We start from the raw sequence: 19,906 nt of genomic DNA, 5'->3' as shown, positions 1-19,906 counted from the left end.
AAAGTGAAATTTAGTGCAACTACGAAAATTGTTTTGATGTACGAAAAAACAATAAACGTGCCCTCGTCAAATTTTATATATTCACTTGTGTATGCTTTTTAGGAAAGTGCGTTTCGTTTCTAATCAGTTAACAAAATCGTAAACATTTACCAATACTTCATTGCTCCGGAATAAGGGCTGCTGCAGCAAAAAGCAGCAGCAGCTTAGCGGGATTGTGATTAGTTAATGCTAAAGGAGGCTGCTTGGATGCAAGGCGATATCATTGTGTTGAAATGTTTGCAATTAATAAGCAAAATATTTAAATGTAAGGGTTTTATCCCGAAACTTTGGAGAACAAATATAAGGTAGCTTAATTAAGAAGAGGCGATTCGGGAACGGCCTTGCCCCGCCCTATATACACAAGATGGGTGGTGACGCAGCGATTCGTCGCAGCGCTACGCTAACATCAACGCACAATGAAATGGGAACAATGGCACATTTGATGGAAGGACAACGTGACTCTGAACCGTACAGTACAAGTAGCCAGGGTAATGGACTTGCGGCGTCAAGATTTGCTTGCCTTCGTTGCTGTGGAAAATTCATTTCGTATCTTGTACGTTTACGCAACACACCTGAAGAATTGGAACAACGGTATAAATCTCGGGAGATCGACAAATTTTTGGAAAAAGAAAAGCACACATTTCGCCGTCAGGTAAATAATGCATTTATATACAGTGTATTTACATATACGTATCTAAACTTATACAGATACACGTATGCATGTTAATTGAACAATTGTATATGCATTAACATAAATATTGTATAAAACACATATATATATCTTACATATATTTTAGGTAAAGCTTCTGCTTCTGGGGGCTGGTGAATCAGGAAAATCGACTTTCCTCAAACAAATGCGTATAATACACGGTATTAATTTTGAACCCGAACTAATCCGCGAATACCAATATGTGATATATCAAAACGTACTTCGAGGTATGCATACCGTAATTTTTGTATTTTGATTAATTTGTTATTAGAAGTTCTGATATATACATACTTCTACAGGAATGCAAGTATTGATTGACGCACGGCAGAAATTAGAAATCCCTTGGGAAAACAACGAAAGAGAAAACGACGCAAATTACGCCAAATTAATTGAATGTAGTAATGTAGAAATTGATAATTTTATACAGTGGTCTCCGTACATTCGGAGACTATGGCAAGATCGTGGTATAAGGCGTGCCTATGAAAGGAGAAGAGAATTTCAAATTGTAAGAAAATATATTAAGAAAAGTAAAAGAAAAAAAATTTACATTTACATATGCTTTTCAGAGTGATTCTGTCAGTTACTTTCTAAATGATGTTGACCGCCTTTCTACATATGATTATGTGCCAACCCACAAAGATATTTTGCATTGTCGGAAAGCAACCAAAGGGGTTTATGAATTTTGTGTAAAAATACAAGTAAGTAATCATTTCATATATTATAAACTATTTTGTTCTGAAACTCTTCATTAAATTGTGATTCTTCGTCAAACTAAATATTACAATAAGCTGTCTTCATACTGTGAACAGGATATATTAAGTTTGCCACGAAGTTTGAAATACTCAGAAGTATACGCGAACTAGTCCCTCAACTTTTGAGATATCGACCTGAAACTTTTTATACATGCTTTTCCCTCTAAGAAGCTGTTCATTTGTTGAAACCGAATGATCCATATTATGCCCTTGTATAGAAAATTATTTTATTTGGCAAGGCAGCAGTACAATATCCATAAAAACACCTACATACTTGTATATTATAAACGCATTAATTAAATTTGACTTCCTTTGCAAAATTTCTTTACCCAAACAGCATTTGTTGAACATTTCTTTTTACACGGTTAAAATCTCAATATCGCTCCTATATTATAAACGCCTGAATATAAACAAATACATTATTTAACTAATTTTTAGTAGTTTAAGTAAATTTAAATTAACACTAGGTTGCGAATTTCTTATCTAAAATTTTATGGCTTAAAAAGTAAATTCTCAATATTTAATCCCAAAATCTGAATAAAAAATTGTTAAACTATTTTTAAATTAAAAAATTGTAAAAAGTAAATATAGACCAGGGAAAACACCTTTTGAAGACTAAAAAAAATCATAGTTGGATGAAACCCATCGGAAACGAAAGATAAAATAACAATCATTAAGGGAAAAATAATTTACGGGCGATGTGTGGTCGGGAAAAGGAAGTAGAAGGGCAGGGTTGAATTTTTATACACTAGATTAAAAATGGTTTAGCAAAAGTTTAGTTTATAAAAAATTTGGTTCTTTCACGAAATTTGATGTAAACTTACTTTCTTATGTCCCATACACATTGTATTTTTTTAATTTAAAATATTTATTTCTTTCTCCTTTATTGACTTAATATCTAAAAAAAACTCTGATTTGCAATCAAAAAATCTCAAGTCGAAATTTCAGATTTGTTTAAAAAGTCAGTAAGCTTAAAATTTATTAAAATCTCTAGTTTCTGATGGTATAAAACATACATACATTACTATGGAAGGTTTTCTCGGAAAAAGAAGACCCCACAAAATTCAAACCTGCTTTTTTTTGCTACTGCTACTACGAAGTAGATAGGTAGATGAATTAAAAAATTCAGTTTTGAATCGTTTTTTTAGCTGTTTAGCGGGGTCTTTTTTTGCGTTTACTGAGAAAAAGAAAATATTTCAATTAAAAAAAAATACAGTGTGTTTGGGACATTAGAAGGTAAGTTTACACCCAAAAACTGGGTTATTTGAATATTTCACATAAAAAGTATGTACACAAAAGTTATAGATCTTTGCATTACCTACAACACTGCCATATAACTTTATATATATATACCGTTTTTAACACTTTAAAATTCAACCACACCCCTATGCTTCCGCTTTTCGACCTCAGTTCGCCCGTAAATTATTTTTCTTTTAATGTTTGTAATTTTATCTTTCGTTTCCTGGCTTTCAATCTACTACGATTTTCTTTCTTTTTTTTATCATTTTCAAAGGCTTCTGCATTAATCTAATTAATAGAAGAGGAATAAATATAAAATATTAACATATATATATATATACATATTTATCAACTATGTTGATATTTTATTGAAAGTAAGCTATCATTTTTAAAAGATAACCAAAATGGTAGAACACGACCTACGCAAATGCAAAATAATTTAAAATTCATTTTTAATTTTTAAATATTTACTTTGGGTCAACATTTTCTTTATCTTTCAATCAAATATTAGCTTTTTAATCCGAAATTCAATATTTTCTATTTGTAATTATTAACTTTGGATAAAGATTTATTTTTATTTTTTTTTGGAATATTTATATAATTGTGATTAGAAATTTGAAAATTATTTTTAATTAAGATGTTAATTCAATTATTTTTTTATTGCATTATTTGCAATACGGTATTAAATAGCAAATCTTTCCTTTTAGAACATTCCATTTGTGTTTGTTGATGTTGGTGGCCAGCGTACTCAACGACAAAAGTGGACAAAATGTTTTGATTCATCAGTAACATCGATCATTTTCTTAGTCTCCAGTTCAGAGTTTGATCAAGTCCTCGCTGAAGATAGGTAATGTATTAATTCAAGGAAAATTTGTAGCTATTTCCTAAACTTTTATTTTAATAAATAGAAAAACCAACCGATTGGAGGAATCGAAAAACATATTCGACACGATCGTGAATAATAATACGTTTAAGGGAATATCAATAATACTATTTCTAAACAAAACTGATTTGCTTGAGCAAAAAGTACGCAATCCAGAGACTGATATCCGCTGGTATTATCCCCAATTCAGCGGGAACCCACATTCACTGCTCGATGTGCAAAATTTTACATTGCAAATGTTTATGAGTGTGCACAAAAGTCCACAAAGCCGCATCTATCACCACTTCACCACTGCCATAGACACACGAAATATGAAAGTTGTATTTAATTCAGTCAAAGATACAATATTACAGCGAAACTTGAATGCTTTGATGTTACAATGAAAAAGGAGCAGCTAGTTGAGTGTCCTAGTAACCCTCATGTTGTGGGCATATTTACATCACCACAGTCGAGGAAGATTTAAATAACATATGCCAAGGAAAAACAATAAACTCGAAATGCATGTATGCTTATAATTTGCATATATATATTTATTTGTTACATTGGTGTAATAAAGAAAAAATAACTCCAAAATCCATTTAAAGTGCATTTTTCAAAAAGTGCAACGAAAAAGGGCTAATACATACATATATATCAGTGTAAATTATTTTAATGTACATATATAAATTGTTTTGAATATTTATACGTTTATATTTACCGTATATATGAATCAAATGTATTCATAAAATTTATAAATACACTGTATTTATATACTATATTTATATTTTAATTATATTTTTGCATAATGTGTAAAGAATAACATATTTGTTAATATTGAAGTGGACGGTATTATTGAGGAATAGCACAAAACATCAGTATAAAGAATAAGCAATAAATGCGAACTATCTATCGCAATTTATATAAAACATACATACACAAAGTTATATATATATATATAAACATATAAATCTATAATAGTTTGGACGTAACAGATTTTACAAATTTTCTACTAACATTTACGCATATAAAATATATATTTTTATATAAATATTCATAAAACAGAAAAGTAATATTATCCACACCTCTTTAACAAATTAACTATTCAACCAAGGTTTATTGTGATCCATGTATTTTATCGCTTTACAAATCGATCAAATAAATTGTCCCTTTAATATTTAAAAATAAAATATATATAAAACTAAGGCATCGAAATGTATGTGTGCATTTTAATTATATATGAAGGGATGAGAACTCCATATAAGTTGAAAACAAGTAAGAATGGGCTATGTTCGGGTTTAACCGAACATTTCATACTCTTGCTACTTGCAATGATCAAAGCAGGAGAAATAACTTCCAGTATTGCCAAAACTTCATATTAAAAAATGTTGCGAAAGAATTCAACATTCATTATTCGACGAAATCATCATTATTCACCATCAAATTTGGTATTTTATTAAGTTATATTATAGGTCATAGACTCAATTAGTTTTAAAACTATATTTTACTTCCCGTCAGAGTAAACTGAGAGTATTAAAATCATCCTCAAATGAGATATACTCGTACTTAACATGAACTTTACCGAAGAGGGTAAATTTAATAATTAACGTGCAAAACTTCAAGCAGAAAATTAGAATTGATGATATTAGGGATATGAGATAAAGACCAAGGGCAAGACCAAGTCCATTCATGTTGATTACTAAACCATTAATATAGTAAGTTTGTTAAAAAAAAATTGTTATATGTTGTATAATATAATTTCACATATTTTCGACATTAATCTAAAGTATATACATATATTCCATATTATACGTTCATTTAATATTGCTAAGATATCTTACATATTGATCGATAAATACGGTATAAAGCAAACTGGAAGTTTGAAAATATTTTATTAGGTATACGGGAGATAGGTGTAGTATTGACCCAATTTTATCTAGTTTTGGCATTACTATTTACATATTATTAACAGAAACAGATGTTTCATTAAGGTACCTTGCATATCATCAACAATTTTTAAGGAATAAAGTAAACCCGATGTTTGAAAATCTTGATATTAGTTATATGAGGGTTAGAGCAAGTTTAGGCACACAGATGAACTGATAGGAGAAAAATACGCCCGCTCAATTTTATTAAGATTACTCACATATTGGCCGATATATGGTATATAACATAAAGTCAGCCGGAAGTTTAAACATCTTTCTTTAGTTGTTAAAAGAAGTATTGTCCCGATTCAATCCATTTTTGATATAGAGACATAATATTGTCAGAAAAGGTCTCTCCCCGAATTCCAATTATATATCTCATATATTGAACGATAATTTCGATAAAACGTTCGCAATAGGAACTGGGGTTGTTGTAGCGGCAGAATTCTGCCAAGTTGACAGTCCTTGGCCGGATAAAAATCCGGTCCGTTCCGATTAAGTAGACAGTCGGGTGTGGGAACTGGGGTCCACATATTCGGTATTTTGTTCGATTTGATCATAAGGTGGCACACTTCAAGGGTACTATTCGTGCAAAGATTTATTCCGTTATATTCGTTGATGCTTGATTTGTATACTGAAAAGTGAAATAATCATATGGAATTTAAAATTGTGTTATATCGGAAGTAGGTTGTAGTCGGATTTTGCCCATTTTTGCACTGTAACATAAGAATATCAGAATAAAGTTGTCTGCTGAATTCAAATCGGTTGAGTAGGTCCCGAGATATAGGTTTTCACCTAAATGTGGGCGGTGGTATGCCCAACGTTCAATTGTAAGAATTGTCTCTGACACATTTATTTATAAATTTATCGCATTTTAAGTAATTTTTAATAAAACCGTTATATGAGGAGAGGGCGAGATGATTATCTGCTAAAAATATATCTATATCTTACTCGATTAGTTTAAGGTGATACAAACAATCTGAACAGGGTATACTAAGTTTGTACCATTCAAAAGGAAACGTCTGAGAGCGTATAAAATATACATATAAATGGTCAGCGCGTCTAGCTGAGGCGATTTAGCCACGTCCGTTTGTCTGTCCGTCTTTTGAGATATCGATCGTTCTTTTCTTCACAAGAAGCTGCTCTTTTGTCGGTACCACCTAAACTATTTTGTTTGACAAGATATCTACACAAAGTTTGGTACGACTTATTCAAGGTTACGGTACAATCTCCGAACAAATTGTTCAGATGGGGCCACTATAGCATATAGCTATCATACAAACTGAACGATCACAATTAAGATCTTGTATGAATTTTTTTTTATTATTGAAGGATATTATAGCTTTAATGAACTCAGACTCAGGCTTATATTTTTCTATTGCAGATTTTGCAATCTTTTATGCTTGCATATTTACAGAAACATATTGAGTTGCTTATTGATGGAACATCGTATAAGCGAACAGTGGGCGACAATCCCCAGCGATATAGGAGTGCAGTTGAAACTTTGTAATTTGAATACATTTATATTTGAACTTGTACTTTAACCACAGTACGAATAACTTATGCTGCTCCAACAACAATTATTATATAACAGCACAACGACGTGGGTTAATGTTAGTGAAAGGCCTATTACCACAGTAAAAATACATCGATTGCAATGACAGTATTACAACGGCAACACACAAATGAGTTTCCCATTATTCATAATTTATAACTGACATTCTTGTTCTTTTCATAAGTTAACTTTATTGTTTTCTTTATTAAATATCATTTTCTTTTTTTTTTTGAGTTTATAGTTTTGCAAAAAGAGATCCATTAGTGAATACATGAATGATTCTTTAATAATTGCACAAAATTTAAATTTTTGTTATACTAAAACATTTACATTTACATAATATAAACACATTTTTGTTTTTGTTTTCTTTTACTACAAAATAAAAAAGTAGTAGTGTATAAAGTGGTGATGTGTATAAAATTATATTCATATATAATGTTATACTAGTTATCGTGCATTTAATATTTAATGTATAATTTACAAATTTTATAACATCATTTGTTACAAGCTAAAATTATATACTAAATTAAAATAGTTGGCTAACTCATATTTTTTGGCTGTAAACTATTTTTCTTCATTTTTGCTTAACATTACTGGGTTTTCACAGAAGCTTTAAATTCTATTTGTGATATTACCAATAATAATATAAGGCAAAATAGGTAAAAAACGAAATTAAATGCCCTAAGAATTATAATGTTCATTAAATATTTTTAAAATATTATCGAAACTTTTGACTTCTTAACTTTAGTTGAATTTGTTGTTTGTAATAATTATCTTACTATATTTCCGTTAATTTACTTAAAATAAATTGTTGATGTTATTTCATATGTTAAAAAAAACTGATATATTTTTATTAAAAACGGTAGTTTAACATTATTAAATTTTGAAAAAAAATTAATTATAAATAATTAATATAAAACCAAAAAATTTAGTAAAAAAAGAAATTTAATTTAACAATCTTTTAATGTTCTCCTATTCCGACGTTTTTCGTACTCAAATTGCATGCTTATAAAATTCTTGAACTTTCATTTTAGTTGGTATGATAAACTTTTGTGTAAAAATTTTAGGTTAGGTTTGTTAAAATTTTATTGTATACGCATCGATTTATGAAGTTTAATACGATATCCAAAAGACATACTTTTTCATTCTATCTTCTTCAAAATACATATTATTTATAACTAATCTTTTTTTATTTTGTGCGCGTCATTCTTTTTTAATTTTTATCATAATATTAATTTAAGAAAATACTAAAAATGTATATACTTAAATTTTACTAGCACCTTGGCAACTATAAATTAAATTCTTGAACTTAATTGGAGACATATCAAATTATTCAATCTCAATATTCACGAAAAGTAACTCTTGAAAGGAGTTCCTGTACATTGTATTTCTATATGTGTTTTTAAAACTGGCTAAAGTACATTAAATGTGTAAATATTCGTTATTTTAATAAATTTTTTATTAAATCGAATATTATTGAGTAATCTTTGCACCTTTTTAAAATAGACGGCTTTGGTCACCATTGTAAATATAGTTTTAACTATTCGTAAAAAGTTGGACTTATGATTTTGAGGAACATGAAGGCAGTCAGTCCTATACCTTACTGCAGTCCTGCAAGTTATTTTAATCTGCATTCATTGTAATATGGTAGTTGAGTTTAATAATTTTAAGACTTGTGAACTCGATTCGTATCCAATAAAACAATTATAATTATAGAAACAAAAAGCAAAGATACAAAATTGTTTAAATTATTTTAATTAAAAGGTATAAATTGGGTATAAAACCGATTAGGTCACCCCTCCGATTTGCTTTAAAATGTATAGAAATATTCCTCATGTGGTAAAAAAACAATTTACCATGTGCCTTTTTAGACGGACATTTTTCTTTTCAAAATTTTCTTTTTCCAAAAAATTCAAAATATTTTTGTTTGTTTTATTTTTCAATCCTGGCTGATCCAACACCGGTATGTCCTTGATTCTACTACTAATACTTCTACTAGACTACTTTCTGCATTAAAATATTGTGATGATGTGCTTGTAAATAGTATAATATTTTAGTAGTGTTGTGTTGATTGTGGGTATAATACCATATAAGCATAATACTTTAACAAATAAATGAAAATAGTATTACCAGGACGGATAAAAGTAATACACTTGAAGTGTTAATTAAAAGTTGCCATCAATATGTCAGATTGAAATATTTTTTGACTTATTACATAGCGCTAAATTAAATTTTAACTCTGAAAAGGTACTTAATTCAAAAGTTTCGAATCTAAAAATGTATTTTCATATGTTTTGCATTCACATAAATACAAATGTATGCCTGTATATGGTATATACAAATATTCTTTTTTTTTAGATTCGCTTTCATTTGGCTTATTTTCGTAAGTTCAACCACCTTAATTGTAATTTGAAATTTTATATATGGTTTCGGTCCAATACAAAAAAATATAATTTTTTAGTTTGTATAAATGGATTCGGTACATCCTACTTGTCCGTTGTGACTACAGCCGGCTCTAAGCTATGGTTTATATAAATGATTTGTAATAGACCACATACAGAAAATAATAAACTTAAAAATTATATAATAATTTCAATAACTAAGGGTACTTAAAGGCAGTGTAAACGATAATAGATGTATGCCTTTTTCGTGATTAAACAACTTAAAATGATGCTTCTTAAAACAAATATACAACTAACCAGGATACCTCATGCTACATACACTTGTATGACTACGGATTCATGTTCATTTTCAACCTTAATTTTATATATATATTTCTAAAAGCCATGTTCGTCAAATATTTATAAATGTTTGCAATCACTTTTACCTAAGTGTTGCTTCTACTGTTACCGTTTTCGTTATTTGTTTGACTAGTATTGCTGCTAAAACCGCTACAACAACTATTTTGAGTTGCTTTTGTGCCAAAATTACCAAGTCCAATTGCATCTGCAGTAGTTTTATTTACATTTGTGCCGTCTTTACTGCGCGCCTGATCAATTAGCTCGGCAGCTATCTCATAAAATAGGCGCTCAACATTTTCGGCTTCTTTGGCTGATGTTTCAAGAAAGTACATATCATGTTGTTTAGCAAATTCTTCACCAATTTGTGTTGGTATTTCCCGATCATCGCGATCTGTTTTATTGCCAACGAGTATTTTTAAAACTTTCGAATTCGCATATTCCTGTATTTCACGCAACCAGTCGGGCAAACAATCGAATGTCGGTTGACAGCTTATGTCATAAACAAGAATCAGTGCATGTGCTGATCGATAATAACTTTGGGTTATTGATCGGAAACGTTCCTGACCTGCAGTATCCCATATTTGTAGCTATACGTTAACAGTAAATATGAAAATATTAGTTAGGTCACCATCATTGTTGAAATGGTTTATTTACGTACCTTTATTTTTTCACCCTCAACTTCCACAGTTTTGATCATAAAATCAACGCCGATGGTGGCTCCTTGACCAGGTGGAAATAAACCTTGTGTGAACCGGCGCACCAAACAAGTTTTCCCCACACCCGCATTGCCAACAAGTACAATTTTGAAAAGAAATTTGTAGTCCTCCATTTTTGCCTTATTCTTTTAGCTGTAAATAAAAGAAAAAGGGTTAATGTTTATCATTATATACAGTGAAGGAGAAATGGGGGATGTCAGGAATTATTCCTACTGGGCCCGGAATTCTCAGAGGGTCTGGTGCACTACAACAATGTTTTGCATATTTTTTTCTCCAACAATTCACTACAATCATTCTAGGGCCCCGGTTTTCTCTCTGCGGCTCTGATTATATGTATGATTTTAGTAAAATGGAATACAATATTTAAATCGGATATGCACATAAATGCACAATTTGTCAATTAAGTAATTACGAAAGGAAAACATAATTTACATGAAAAAATTTCAAAATGAAAGCATGAAATTACTACATGAATAGGTTTTACTAACAGAAATCAATATGTTCAATCTATTTTTCATAAAACTATAGCTGCATGTAACTTAAATATATTTAAGGCGAACAAATTTTATAAATCAAAGTTTTATTTATTAATACTTTGCAAAATGCAAAAGTCGCAAATTTAGCAAAGTGTATGTTTGAATAACATATATAAATACGCTTTGAATGTTGAAATGTTAAACTTTTGTTTAGGTATTATTTATATGGTAAATATTTTATTTATTTCTTTAGAAATACTAAAATTTTTAAACAATTTTTCTCGCTGATCACAGTGTTGTATTCAAAGTTGGCATTCATGTTATAAGCGATACATTAAATTACATGTGTAATTCATTCATTGATATTCTCATATGTATTTCAACGCTTTGAAACTGCTCTTTTAGTGCTTTACAATAAATTCCTAGTTTTAAATGTGTATTTAATTTTCATCCCCCAAAATATGTAGCACTTTCTAATATGACATCACGACTTTGATAGATTTTTCCTTAACGCACACTACCTACATTTACAAGTGGTATATTGGATGATCAATATTACGTCCCACCCGTGTAATGGTTAAATATCTCCCTAATACGAAAATTTAGGCAATATTGTTTTTGCAACACTCACCTGTCCCTGCGTAAGTGTTAAAAGTGGTGACTCAACTACTTTTTTTTATTTCTTCACTTGCCAAATTTTTATGTTGAAACTTTTGGTTGGGCAATTAACCAGTGTTTTATGTTTTTCTTTTATAAATAATATATTCATATGGAATATCTTTAAGCTCTAGCATATATTACAGATTTTATTTTATAACAAGCAATTTGAATTTATGGTCAAAACCTTGCAAAATTTGGGATGTAAACAAACACAACGATGCTTGATCGGTATTTACATATTAATATTCCACGATTTAACCTTTTCTCAAGTTGTAGTCCAATGAAATGTAGTGTTATATACTCGCTGTTTTAGCTAAAACAATATAGAAAAGCTTATATTTTAACTTTTGAAATTTTCGATGACCACCTTAAATTATAACAAATGCTATGCTGAACACTCCTATGTGTGATGTTATTTACTATATAAGTATTTGCCTTCATGTATAAATAAAGTCTCGATTGCTGGCCAACCCTCGAGAATTTACTGTATGGGTGGTGTTCATTGCCTAGTAGGCAATGTTGTTTTAAGCAGTAACGCTGAAATGTTTTACGTCGATAAGATAAAAAACGAAAATTAACAAGTCACCTAACTGTAAATTATTTACGTTTTTATTGTAATAAAACAAAACATTTTATATGCTTGCAAACATTTGTGTATATTAAAATAAATGTTTTAAATACTCTTGTACACAATAAATCACAAACTTACGATTAAGTCGATTCACTAACGTTTTGTTATCATACTGGTATGCAATATTGCGATAAATTATATAAAGAATAATTTATAACTTTAAAAAATTGTTGTAGCGTCTCTGCTGTCCATATTCACTTTATTACGTTCTTTACTAACGCATTTTATGAATTAATCGATAGTAATCGAGCCTCGTATCGTTTCGCGTCGTGTATTCTTCGTATACCTTCGTACTTCGATAAGAAAAATAGAAGTTTCCATGCTTTTTCATTTCGTCGCGTGAAGTATACAAATTATTTACGTTTTAAAACATCAAAGAAGTATACTGTGTTGTTTAAAAGAGCACAAACTTTCAAAGTATAAAATACCTTTCTTACAAAATAGGAATTGAGATAAATAAATATCCGTGGTTTCAATAGAAGGAAGAGAGCAAGCAATCTAACCAGACAACATGGCCGAAGATTTTGATGTCGAAGCTATGCTGGAAGCACCATACATTAAAAATGTAAGTTTACGACACGAAAGTTGTCCATACTTTATCCCGTTTAATTGACAAAATATAAATACTGACGGAAAGGTAAAAAGTGGTTACTAAAATATTAAGGTTCACTAACATGTAACATTTTACCTAACATCCTATCAAGGTAATTGCATTACCGTGCATTTATAGAGAACATTGTGTGTTCTCGAAGTATATAATTGTACACATGAATTAACACTCGACAAGCCTTGAGTAGAACAAAAGCAAAATACAACAAGCACTTGCATATAAAAACTTGTTACGCTTGAACACCGATTTAGGTGTTTCTCGATAGTCAAACGAACTAGATTTGACTAAAAATGTGAATTATGGGAAAGCATATCTATGAAAAATGTTTGTGAAACTTATTTCTTAACACAGCTGATGTTAAATTTCTGAATACATCAAACCAAAAGTTTTTATAATCATTTATTATGTGTAGTGCGTGCAACACTTGCCGACTAATTATCACTTTTTGTTTAAATGCTGCCCCAAAAATAGTTTAGTATGAAAATTATTAAAAGACTTTGTTTCTCTTAGAAATTATTCTATATTCTATTTATACTCTGATGAATAAAGTCAAAAGCAGCTTTCTAACAATTGTAAACCTTACGAATAGCCAAGAAATTGTAATCTAACAAAATTTAAAACATGCACATAATTTTATTCTAATGCTTTTAGAAAGATTGCAAATTTTGAACATCATCAAAAACGGTTTAAATCATAAACGTGTCTATAACTTGTAGGGCATGAGTTGTGACTAAGGTGGTGCACATTTTTATCGTTGGATCATAGGAACTTCAGAAGTCGTAGTATTGTGTATGAATTTTCTATAAAAACATTGAGTGAAAAACTCAGAACTACAAGTACTTATGATAAACTAGTTCTTAAAGGGATTAGGTTTGTAAATATATACATAAATATCCATTAGGCTATATTATATTGATATTAATTAAAAATATTTAATGTTTTATAGAGTCAAGCATGCTAATACCTGGCATGAAATAAATTATATTATATTGGAGAATTAAAGTGGATTTATAGAATTCAGTTCAGACATTGGATTTTGAAGTCATTGAACAAATTTTGTCTTATTGCGTTTATCACCGTTGATATCCCGAACAAATACTCTGTGGGTTGATTACAAAATTTCTAGTATAAAAATTAAGGTTATTTCAAAAAAAAAGTCATTACTATGTGTACCAATTTTAGACAAATTAATGAAATAAATCAAACTTTTATATAAAAAAAAAATTATGTGGGCTTGACAACGTATATTCTCTAACCTGCGTAATTTCCAAATCATTTTTCTTTAATACAAATTAATAAATCTTAATTATGAGGACGTTTTATATACTTATATTAAAAGCGACTATTATCTCCAGCTAGTCGTAGATTTGAGTTCAAAAATAACATATAATAATTTATTTATTTTAATATATTTGTTTTTACTAAATTCTTTATTTTCGTTTCGCAAACAAAACACTAAAAAATTTTGCTAAACATTCATATGTTATGTGCAGTTTTTCTAAATTAATTAATAAGTCATATTTGTTACAAACCTTGATATTCTCAACTGAGTCTTAAAGAAGTTCCATAAAAAAAATTGTCTGTGTTTTCTTTACACGAAAATAAGACCTGATAGACCCATAGATATTCTGATTTTCGGAAGAGCTTAATAAGGCGATTATTTACTGTTAATAAGTATTACCATATAAAATCTTCATGGCTTATATATTTTAATATTTAATATGGTAATTTATTCGCGTAACTTACTTCCTGATGAAAGTTGTCTTAATTAAATATTGAACCTTCATTTGGGTAACATTTTAATGATTTATTATGTATTATGAATTAGATGTTGAGGTTTTAAACCACGTATTGTGGTATACCATATTTTATGGGAAATATATTTGATGATTTGAAAATCAAATATTAATATAATTATAATTTCCATAATTTTTTAAATGTAATTTTGCATATATTGATCAATGGAAGATTTACACAGATAGTGCTACAAATTTGGGCGGGTTATATTTGCTACCTGTATGTATGTATGTATTTTTTCCTTTATTTTGGAATTTTTAATTTTCTTGCTGGCACATTAATAAATGATGTGGTTGCTCACATCTATATGTTTCCTCATCAACCACTCAGGATAATCCTATTTGAAAAGATACAAAAATAAAAAAAGACACATTCATAACTCGAAAAAATATGAAATAATTCTCAAGGGTGAAATGTCTTTGCAGAAATCGTAAAAGCTCAATTTGTTGCTAGTGATTGTTTTGGTCATTCTAACGATTAAAGCCGGAGACCATTTGGTAAGTTTGAATGCGCCAGAAAAAAATATTTCGTCTAAAAAAAGTATAATATTCTACTAAGAAAATTTGTATCGATGCATTTTGTATGTCAAGCAAAAACTAAGTTTTCTTTTTGTGCTAAATCTTAAAATACATACATAATTATATCTTAAAAATCAAACATTTGAAACGTTTTAAAATATAAAATGAACTGAACGTGAACTAAATTTCAGATAATCTCGTACATATTTGCGTCTGTGTGGCAGCACTTGTCTTAAACAAACAGGATTTTGAAGGGCAAAACCAATTCACATTATCTACCACCTACCTACTTCACCCCAAAAATATGACAATAAAATACCACTTCAACTTTTCGAATCGAAATCGAATGCTTGAGCAAATTGCATGAGAATATGTTTGTGAGATATTTCGCTGCCGAGCGAAGGTTCCACTGAATATTCTGAAGCAAGCAAATAAACAAGAGTGTATATTGCAATAGAAAGATGCTACATCAAATGATTAAATCAATAAAAAACATATTTATAATGAATAAAAATAAAAAATCATAATACATAAAAACCAAATGTAAATGACTGAAGCAATGGACGATTGAGTGGTGGGAAATTAGCCATCAAATTAAGCCCATTGCTGCAAATTAAACAAAAAATAATTGTATGTTTTTACAGAAAAAAAGATCTAACTAATTCCTTTGATTTGCTTTCTCTCATTCGCTCAACATCAAATTTTTAACGAACCAAATTCGATTGACGGCAAACCGCAACTTGCACGTCAATTGCGTCCTACCACACTTCCTTCTCCTATAAATATATGTAAAATAGAATGCACCCAGTCGAGGGGGAGATCACGATGCCAGCAGTAGAAAGTCACCATACAGAGAACATCAAGAGAGTAGCAGTAGCAAGGGTGGAAGCAAATCGGCACATTTCAATGGACGTAAGCATTATTCAAGGTTAGTACTTAGTAGGAATTATTTTTTTTTTTATAATATTCTAATATGTCTTATTGCAATTTTTAGAAGTCGTTCGGGCTCACCACGTACTACAGATGATCGAAAAGGGCCCAAATCAAAGGACCGCGATCGTCATCGTGATAGAGACGAAAGTCGTTATTCTAGGGATAGGGATCGCACCCGTGACAAAGATCGCGTACGTGATCGTGAACGTAATGGAGAACGCGAACGCCGTTATGGATCACAAGATCGGGAACGTGACCGTGATGCTGAGAAACGACGTAGTCGTTCCAAGGACAGACGCCGAAGTAGCCGGTCACGAGAACGTGATCGTCGTTCAAGAGAAAGACGTGGTAGTAGACCACGCTCCGAACGACAACGTAGTCGTTCTCCAACACGAGATCGCCCCTCAAAAGATAAAAAACTAAGCCCAATTCGGGAATATAAAGGTAGTCGACCAGGATTTGGATCAAACTCGAGAGAAAGAAGGTACAACTCTATATAAATACACATAGAATTGAACTTGTTATATACAACTGTTAAGAATTGTAATAATTAATATGACATTTTTCAGCACCAAGCGGCGAAGCAATTCTCCACGACCGTTCCGTCGCGGCAGAACACCACCCAACGGTCTGGGTGATCGATCTCCGCGTGCTGATCTCAGTCCTGAGGAACGGGATGCCCGTACCGTATTTTGTATGCAACTGTCACAACGCATTCGTGCCCGCGACTTGGAAGAGTTTTTCTCAAGTGTCGGAAAAGTGCGAGATGTTCGCTTAATAACCTGCAACAAAACGAAACGGTTCAAAGGTATAGCATACATTGAATTCAAAGACCCAGAATCAGTTGCACTAGCACTGGGTTTGTCGGGTCAAAAACTACTGGGCATTCCAATTTCTGTACAACATACACAGGCTGAAAAAAATCGTATTGCAAATGCTGTACCCACGTTCACACCTAAGAATCACACTGGACCTATGCGATTATATGTAGGATCGCTGCATTTTAACATTACTGAAGATATGCTTAAAGGCATTTTTGAACCATTTGGGAAAATAGACTCCATACAATTAATTATGGATACTGAGACTGGGCGTTCTAAAGGATACGGATTTATTACGGTAGTTTATATATTCTAAAATTTTCAATTAATAAATTTTCTTGTTGTAAAGAACATTTTAATAATAACACTTATTGCAGTATCACAATGCGGATGATGCAAAAAAAGCTTTAGAACAGCTAAACGGCTTTGAATTGGCAGGGCGACCCATGAAGGTGGGAAATGTGACTGAACGTTTAGATATGAATACGTCTTCTTTGGATACCGATGAAATGGATCGAAGCGGCATAGACCTGGGTGCGACTGGTAGATTGCAACTGATGTTTAAATTAGCAGAGGGTGCTGGTTTGGCAGTACCTCAAGCTGCAGCCAACGCTTTATTAGCTACTGCACCACAACCAGCACCAATTCAGACTCAGACTCAAACTCCGGCCATAGCTACGCAATGTTTCATGCTATCTAATATGTTTGATCCCCGCACAGAAACTAATCCAGCATGGGATAGTGAAATACGTGACGATGTCATTGATGAATGTTCCAAACATGGCGGCGTACTACATATTTTTGTTGACAAGGCATCACCAACGGGAAATGTCTATGTAAAATGTCCAAGTATAACCACCGCTGTTCTGGCAGTAAATGCTTTACATGGACGTTGGTTTGCGGGTCGCGTCATTACCGCAGCCTATGTACCATTACTGAATTACCACTCTCTATTTCCGGATGCGATAACAGCAGTTAATTTGTTAGCCTCAAAACGAAAGTCGGGTGAATAAAGTTAAAAAGAAAAATTATTAGTCATAAGTATATGTAGCGCTGATTGGCTTTCAAATTTTATATATCGGTGGGACGTTTGAGCATGTTCACATTATGTTAACCATGCATTCCTGCTCTCGCAATGCTAGAAGAGATATTCGATCCACTATCACATCGCATCGTTTTTATAGAGACACAACGTTCTTTGCTGATTAATTGCATGGGGTTTTATTAAACATCTGCCTAGTTATAATCTAATCGTTCTAATTTTTTCTTCTAATTTGTATTTTAGTAGAACTTTGAAATTTAATAAAAATATAAATATTATAACTTTGAAATGTAAAAATATACATAACCATATATTTGAACACCACAATAAAGAAAAGGCGTTTAAATTTATTTTAAATGAATGAAGAGTTTACCGCTTACTTTTTATATATAAACTTTAAAAAGTTTTCACTCTTTTTTGACTGGAACGAAATGTATGTAAGTATATATGTATGTGGAATATCTAAAACTACAACATAGTTGACAATTTGAACGATGCAGCAGTAATTAATGCTAAATTTGGTGTATTTATATATACAGTAATTTCATAAAATGTCAATAACTTGGACTGAAAAAATCATGTTAGTTAAATATTCGTGTCCATTGACTATTTTCCGCAGGATATCTGTGCATATGTATCTAAATAGCTGGAAATGAACTGACTGACGAGTCGGCCCGCTCTGCAGCCCCTACAAAAATGGTAGGACCAGAACCATGCATAGCGGTTGGTCCACCCACCATTAAGGAGCTGCTCCGTAAAGAGGAAAGAGCGGGCAGGGTGAGACATTGTCAACATCTCCAAGGCATGCGCCATGCCAGGTTGCAGATGGATGGTTTTGTCCTTAAACGGTTTAAAACCGTAATCAATCTCCCGAGAAATAAATCCCGGCTACTTGCCGCGTTCTACACCGGCCATTGCAGGCTGAATAAACATCTATTCAACATGGGCTTAGTCTCTTCTGCAAACTGCCGGTTCTGTGACATGAAGCCGGAAACCCCAGAACATCTGCTAGTGGACTGCACAGCAGTTTGCAGACGCAGAATTAAGGTCCTGGGATCCATGTTTCCCAACAGGGATCGTATCGCTTCGCTAGCACCTAGCAGTATACTAAAGTTCATATATATGCTGGGGCTAGACGAGTCGTTGTGACTTAGGGAAGGGCACAATAGACCATAGGTCGCGGTGCATACCTCTATTCATATCTATCTATCTATATACACAAAGCCAATAATCTGTGTTTACCCGACACATTTTTTTAAGTGAAGTAAAAACACAATGTAAATAGGTAATTCAGTTGAAATTTTCTACATGTATTTCTTCTTTATATTTTTAAGTTCAAAATGCACAAACAAAAATGTATATTCCTGTTTTCATTTATGTGATAACGGGATTTTATTATTAAATATTTTATTATCAATATTTTAACATTTGTTTAGCCATACGCCTTGATGGTAATTATCAAGACCTGTAAGTTTCCGTCACAATTTTAATTTTTAACTACGACTAATGATCAAATTGACTCATCTGACAAAACTCATTTACACGAAGCTTTAGTTCCAATGTTTTTAAAAAATGTAAAAAAAAAGTTTTAAAAAATGATTCTGTCAATTTAAAATCAATGAACCGCCAAAAAATCGCAGCTGTTTCATTTTACTGATGTATATACATACAAACGCATAAAAGCAAAGAGTCTCAAAAGGTTCTTACTATTTTCAAATGAGTGTCCTAGACATCTATTCAAAATTTACCTTCAATACAAGTTGGTCGCAATCGTTATATTAAAAATACTGAAAAAATGGAATGAGTCGCTTTGTATGAGCAGTTTGCAATTTGATGATATACCATATATAAAACAAATATTTTCTATTTACGTACATATATTG

At 31.2% G+C, this 19,906-nt stretch overlaps 3 protein-coding genes across 8 annotated transcripts; 2 read left to right on the top strand and 1 right to left on the bottom strand.

Moving 5' to 3' along the window:
• Window positions 1–16: 16 nt before the first annotated feature.
• cta (Guanine nucleotide-binding protein subunit alpha cta) lies at window positions 17–4,813 on the top strand. The gene is made up of 6 exons (XM_014233155.3): window positions 17–691; window positions 837–975; window positions 1,048–1,253; window positions 1,315–1,446; window positions 3,447–3,586; window positions 3,648–4,813. Exons 1-6 carry the CDS (start codon window positions 404–406, stop codon window positions 4,003–4,005), a joined length of 1,263 nt encoding a protein of 420 aa, XP_014088630.1. The 5' UTR covers window positions 17–403; the 3' UTR covers window positions 4,006–4,813.
• Window positions 4,814–7,243: 2,430 nt separating this feature from the next.
• On the bottom strand, window positions 7,244–12,500 carry Rab30 (RAS oncogene family member Rab30). Of its 5 annotated transcripts, none has more exons than XM_014234278.3 (3): window positions 12,381–12,500; window positions 10,478–10,667; window positions 7,244–10,406 (listed from the first exon to the last, which is right to left on the bottom strand). In XM_014234278.3, the coding sequence occupies exons 2-3, from the start codon at window positions 10,646–10,648 to the stop codon at window positions 9,906–9,908; spliced, it is 672 nt and encodes a 223-aa protein (XP_014089753.1). In that variant the 5' UTR covers window positions 10,649–10,667; window positions 12,381–12,500; the 3' UTR covers window positions 7,244–9,905. The 5 variants fall into 5 exon arrangements, with proteins under 5 accessions (XP_014089753.1, XP_036217828.1, XP_036217829.1 ...); XM_036361935.2 differs by lacking the exon at window positions 12,381–12,500 and adding an exon at window positions 11,931–12,182; XM_036361936.2 differs by lacking the exon at window positions 12,381–12,500 and adding an exon at window positions 12,039–12,182.
• Window positions 12,501–12,575: 75 nt separating this feature from the next.
• Caper (RNA-binding protein 39-like protein Caper) lies at window positions 12,576–18,384 on the top strand. 2 transcript variants are annotated; one of them, XM_036361890.2, is made up of 6 exons: window positions 12,576–12,682; window positions 12,747–12,867; window positions 16,025–16,155; window positions 16,222–16,644; window positions 16,730–17,279; window positions 17,359–18,384. In XM_036361890.2, the coding sequence occupies exons 2-6, from the start codon at window positions 12,814–12,816 to the stop codon at window positions 17,992–17,994; spliced, it is 1,794 nt and encodes a 597-aa protein (XP_036217783.2). In that variant the 5' UTR covers window positions 12,576–12,682; window positions 12,747–12,813; the 3' UTR covers window positions 17,995–18,384. The 2 variants fall into 2 exon arrangements, with proteins under 2 accessions (XP_036217783.2, XP_069962905.1); XM_070106804.1 differs by having other exon boundaries at window positions 12,640–12,867.
• Window positions 18,385–19,906: the final 1,522 nt, after the last annotated feature.

This window comes from Bactrocera oleae, chromosome 3 (assembly GCF_042242935.1).
Source record: "Bactrocera oleae isolate idBacOlea1 chromosome 3, idBacOlea1, whole genome shotgun sequence".
Lineage (NCBI taxonomy): Eukaryota > Metazoa > Arthropoda > Insecta > Diptera > Tephritidae > Bactrocera > Bactrocera oleae.
Note: the sequence above shows the minus strand (reverse complement) of the source record. Positions and strands in the feature narration are given on the sequence as shown.

Coding starts and splice junctions, on each gene's coding strand:
- cta (XM_014233155.3), top strand. CDS start 404: ATGGGTGGTGACGCAGCGATTCGTCGCAGCGCTACGCTAACATCAACG. Junction 692..836: donor AGCACACATTTCGCCGTCAG/GTAAATAATGCA, acceptor CATATATTTTAG/GTAAAGCTTCTGCTTCTGGG. Junction 976..1,047: donor ATATCAAAACGTACTTCGAG/GTATGCATACCG, acceptor ATACTTCTACAG/GAATGCAAGTATTGATTGAC.
- Caper (XM_036361890.2), top strand. CDS start 12,814: ATGGCCGAAGATTTTGATGTCGAAGCTATGCTGGAAGCACCATACATT. Junction 16,645..16,729: donor TCAAACTCGAGAGAAAGAAG/GTACAACTCTAT, acceptor GACATTTTTCAG/CACCAAGCGGCGAAGCAATT. Junction 17,280..17,358: donor AAGGATACGGATTTATTACG/GTAGTTTATATA, acceptor CACTTATTGCAG/TATCACAATGCGGATGATGC.
- Rab30 (XM_014234278.3), bottom strand. CDS start 10,648: ATGGAGGACTACAAATTTCTTTTCAAAATTGTACTTGTTGGCAATGCG. Junction 10,407..10,477: donor TTGAGGGTGAAAAAATAAAG/GTACGTAAATAA, acceptor GTTAACGTATAG/CTACAAATATGGGATACTGC.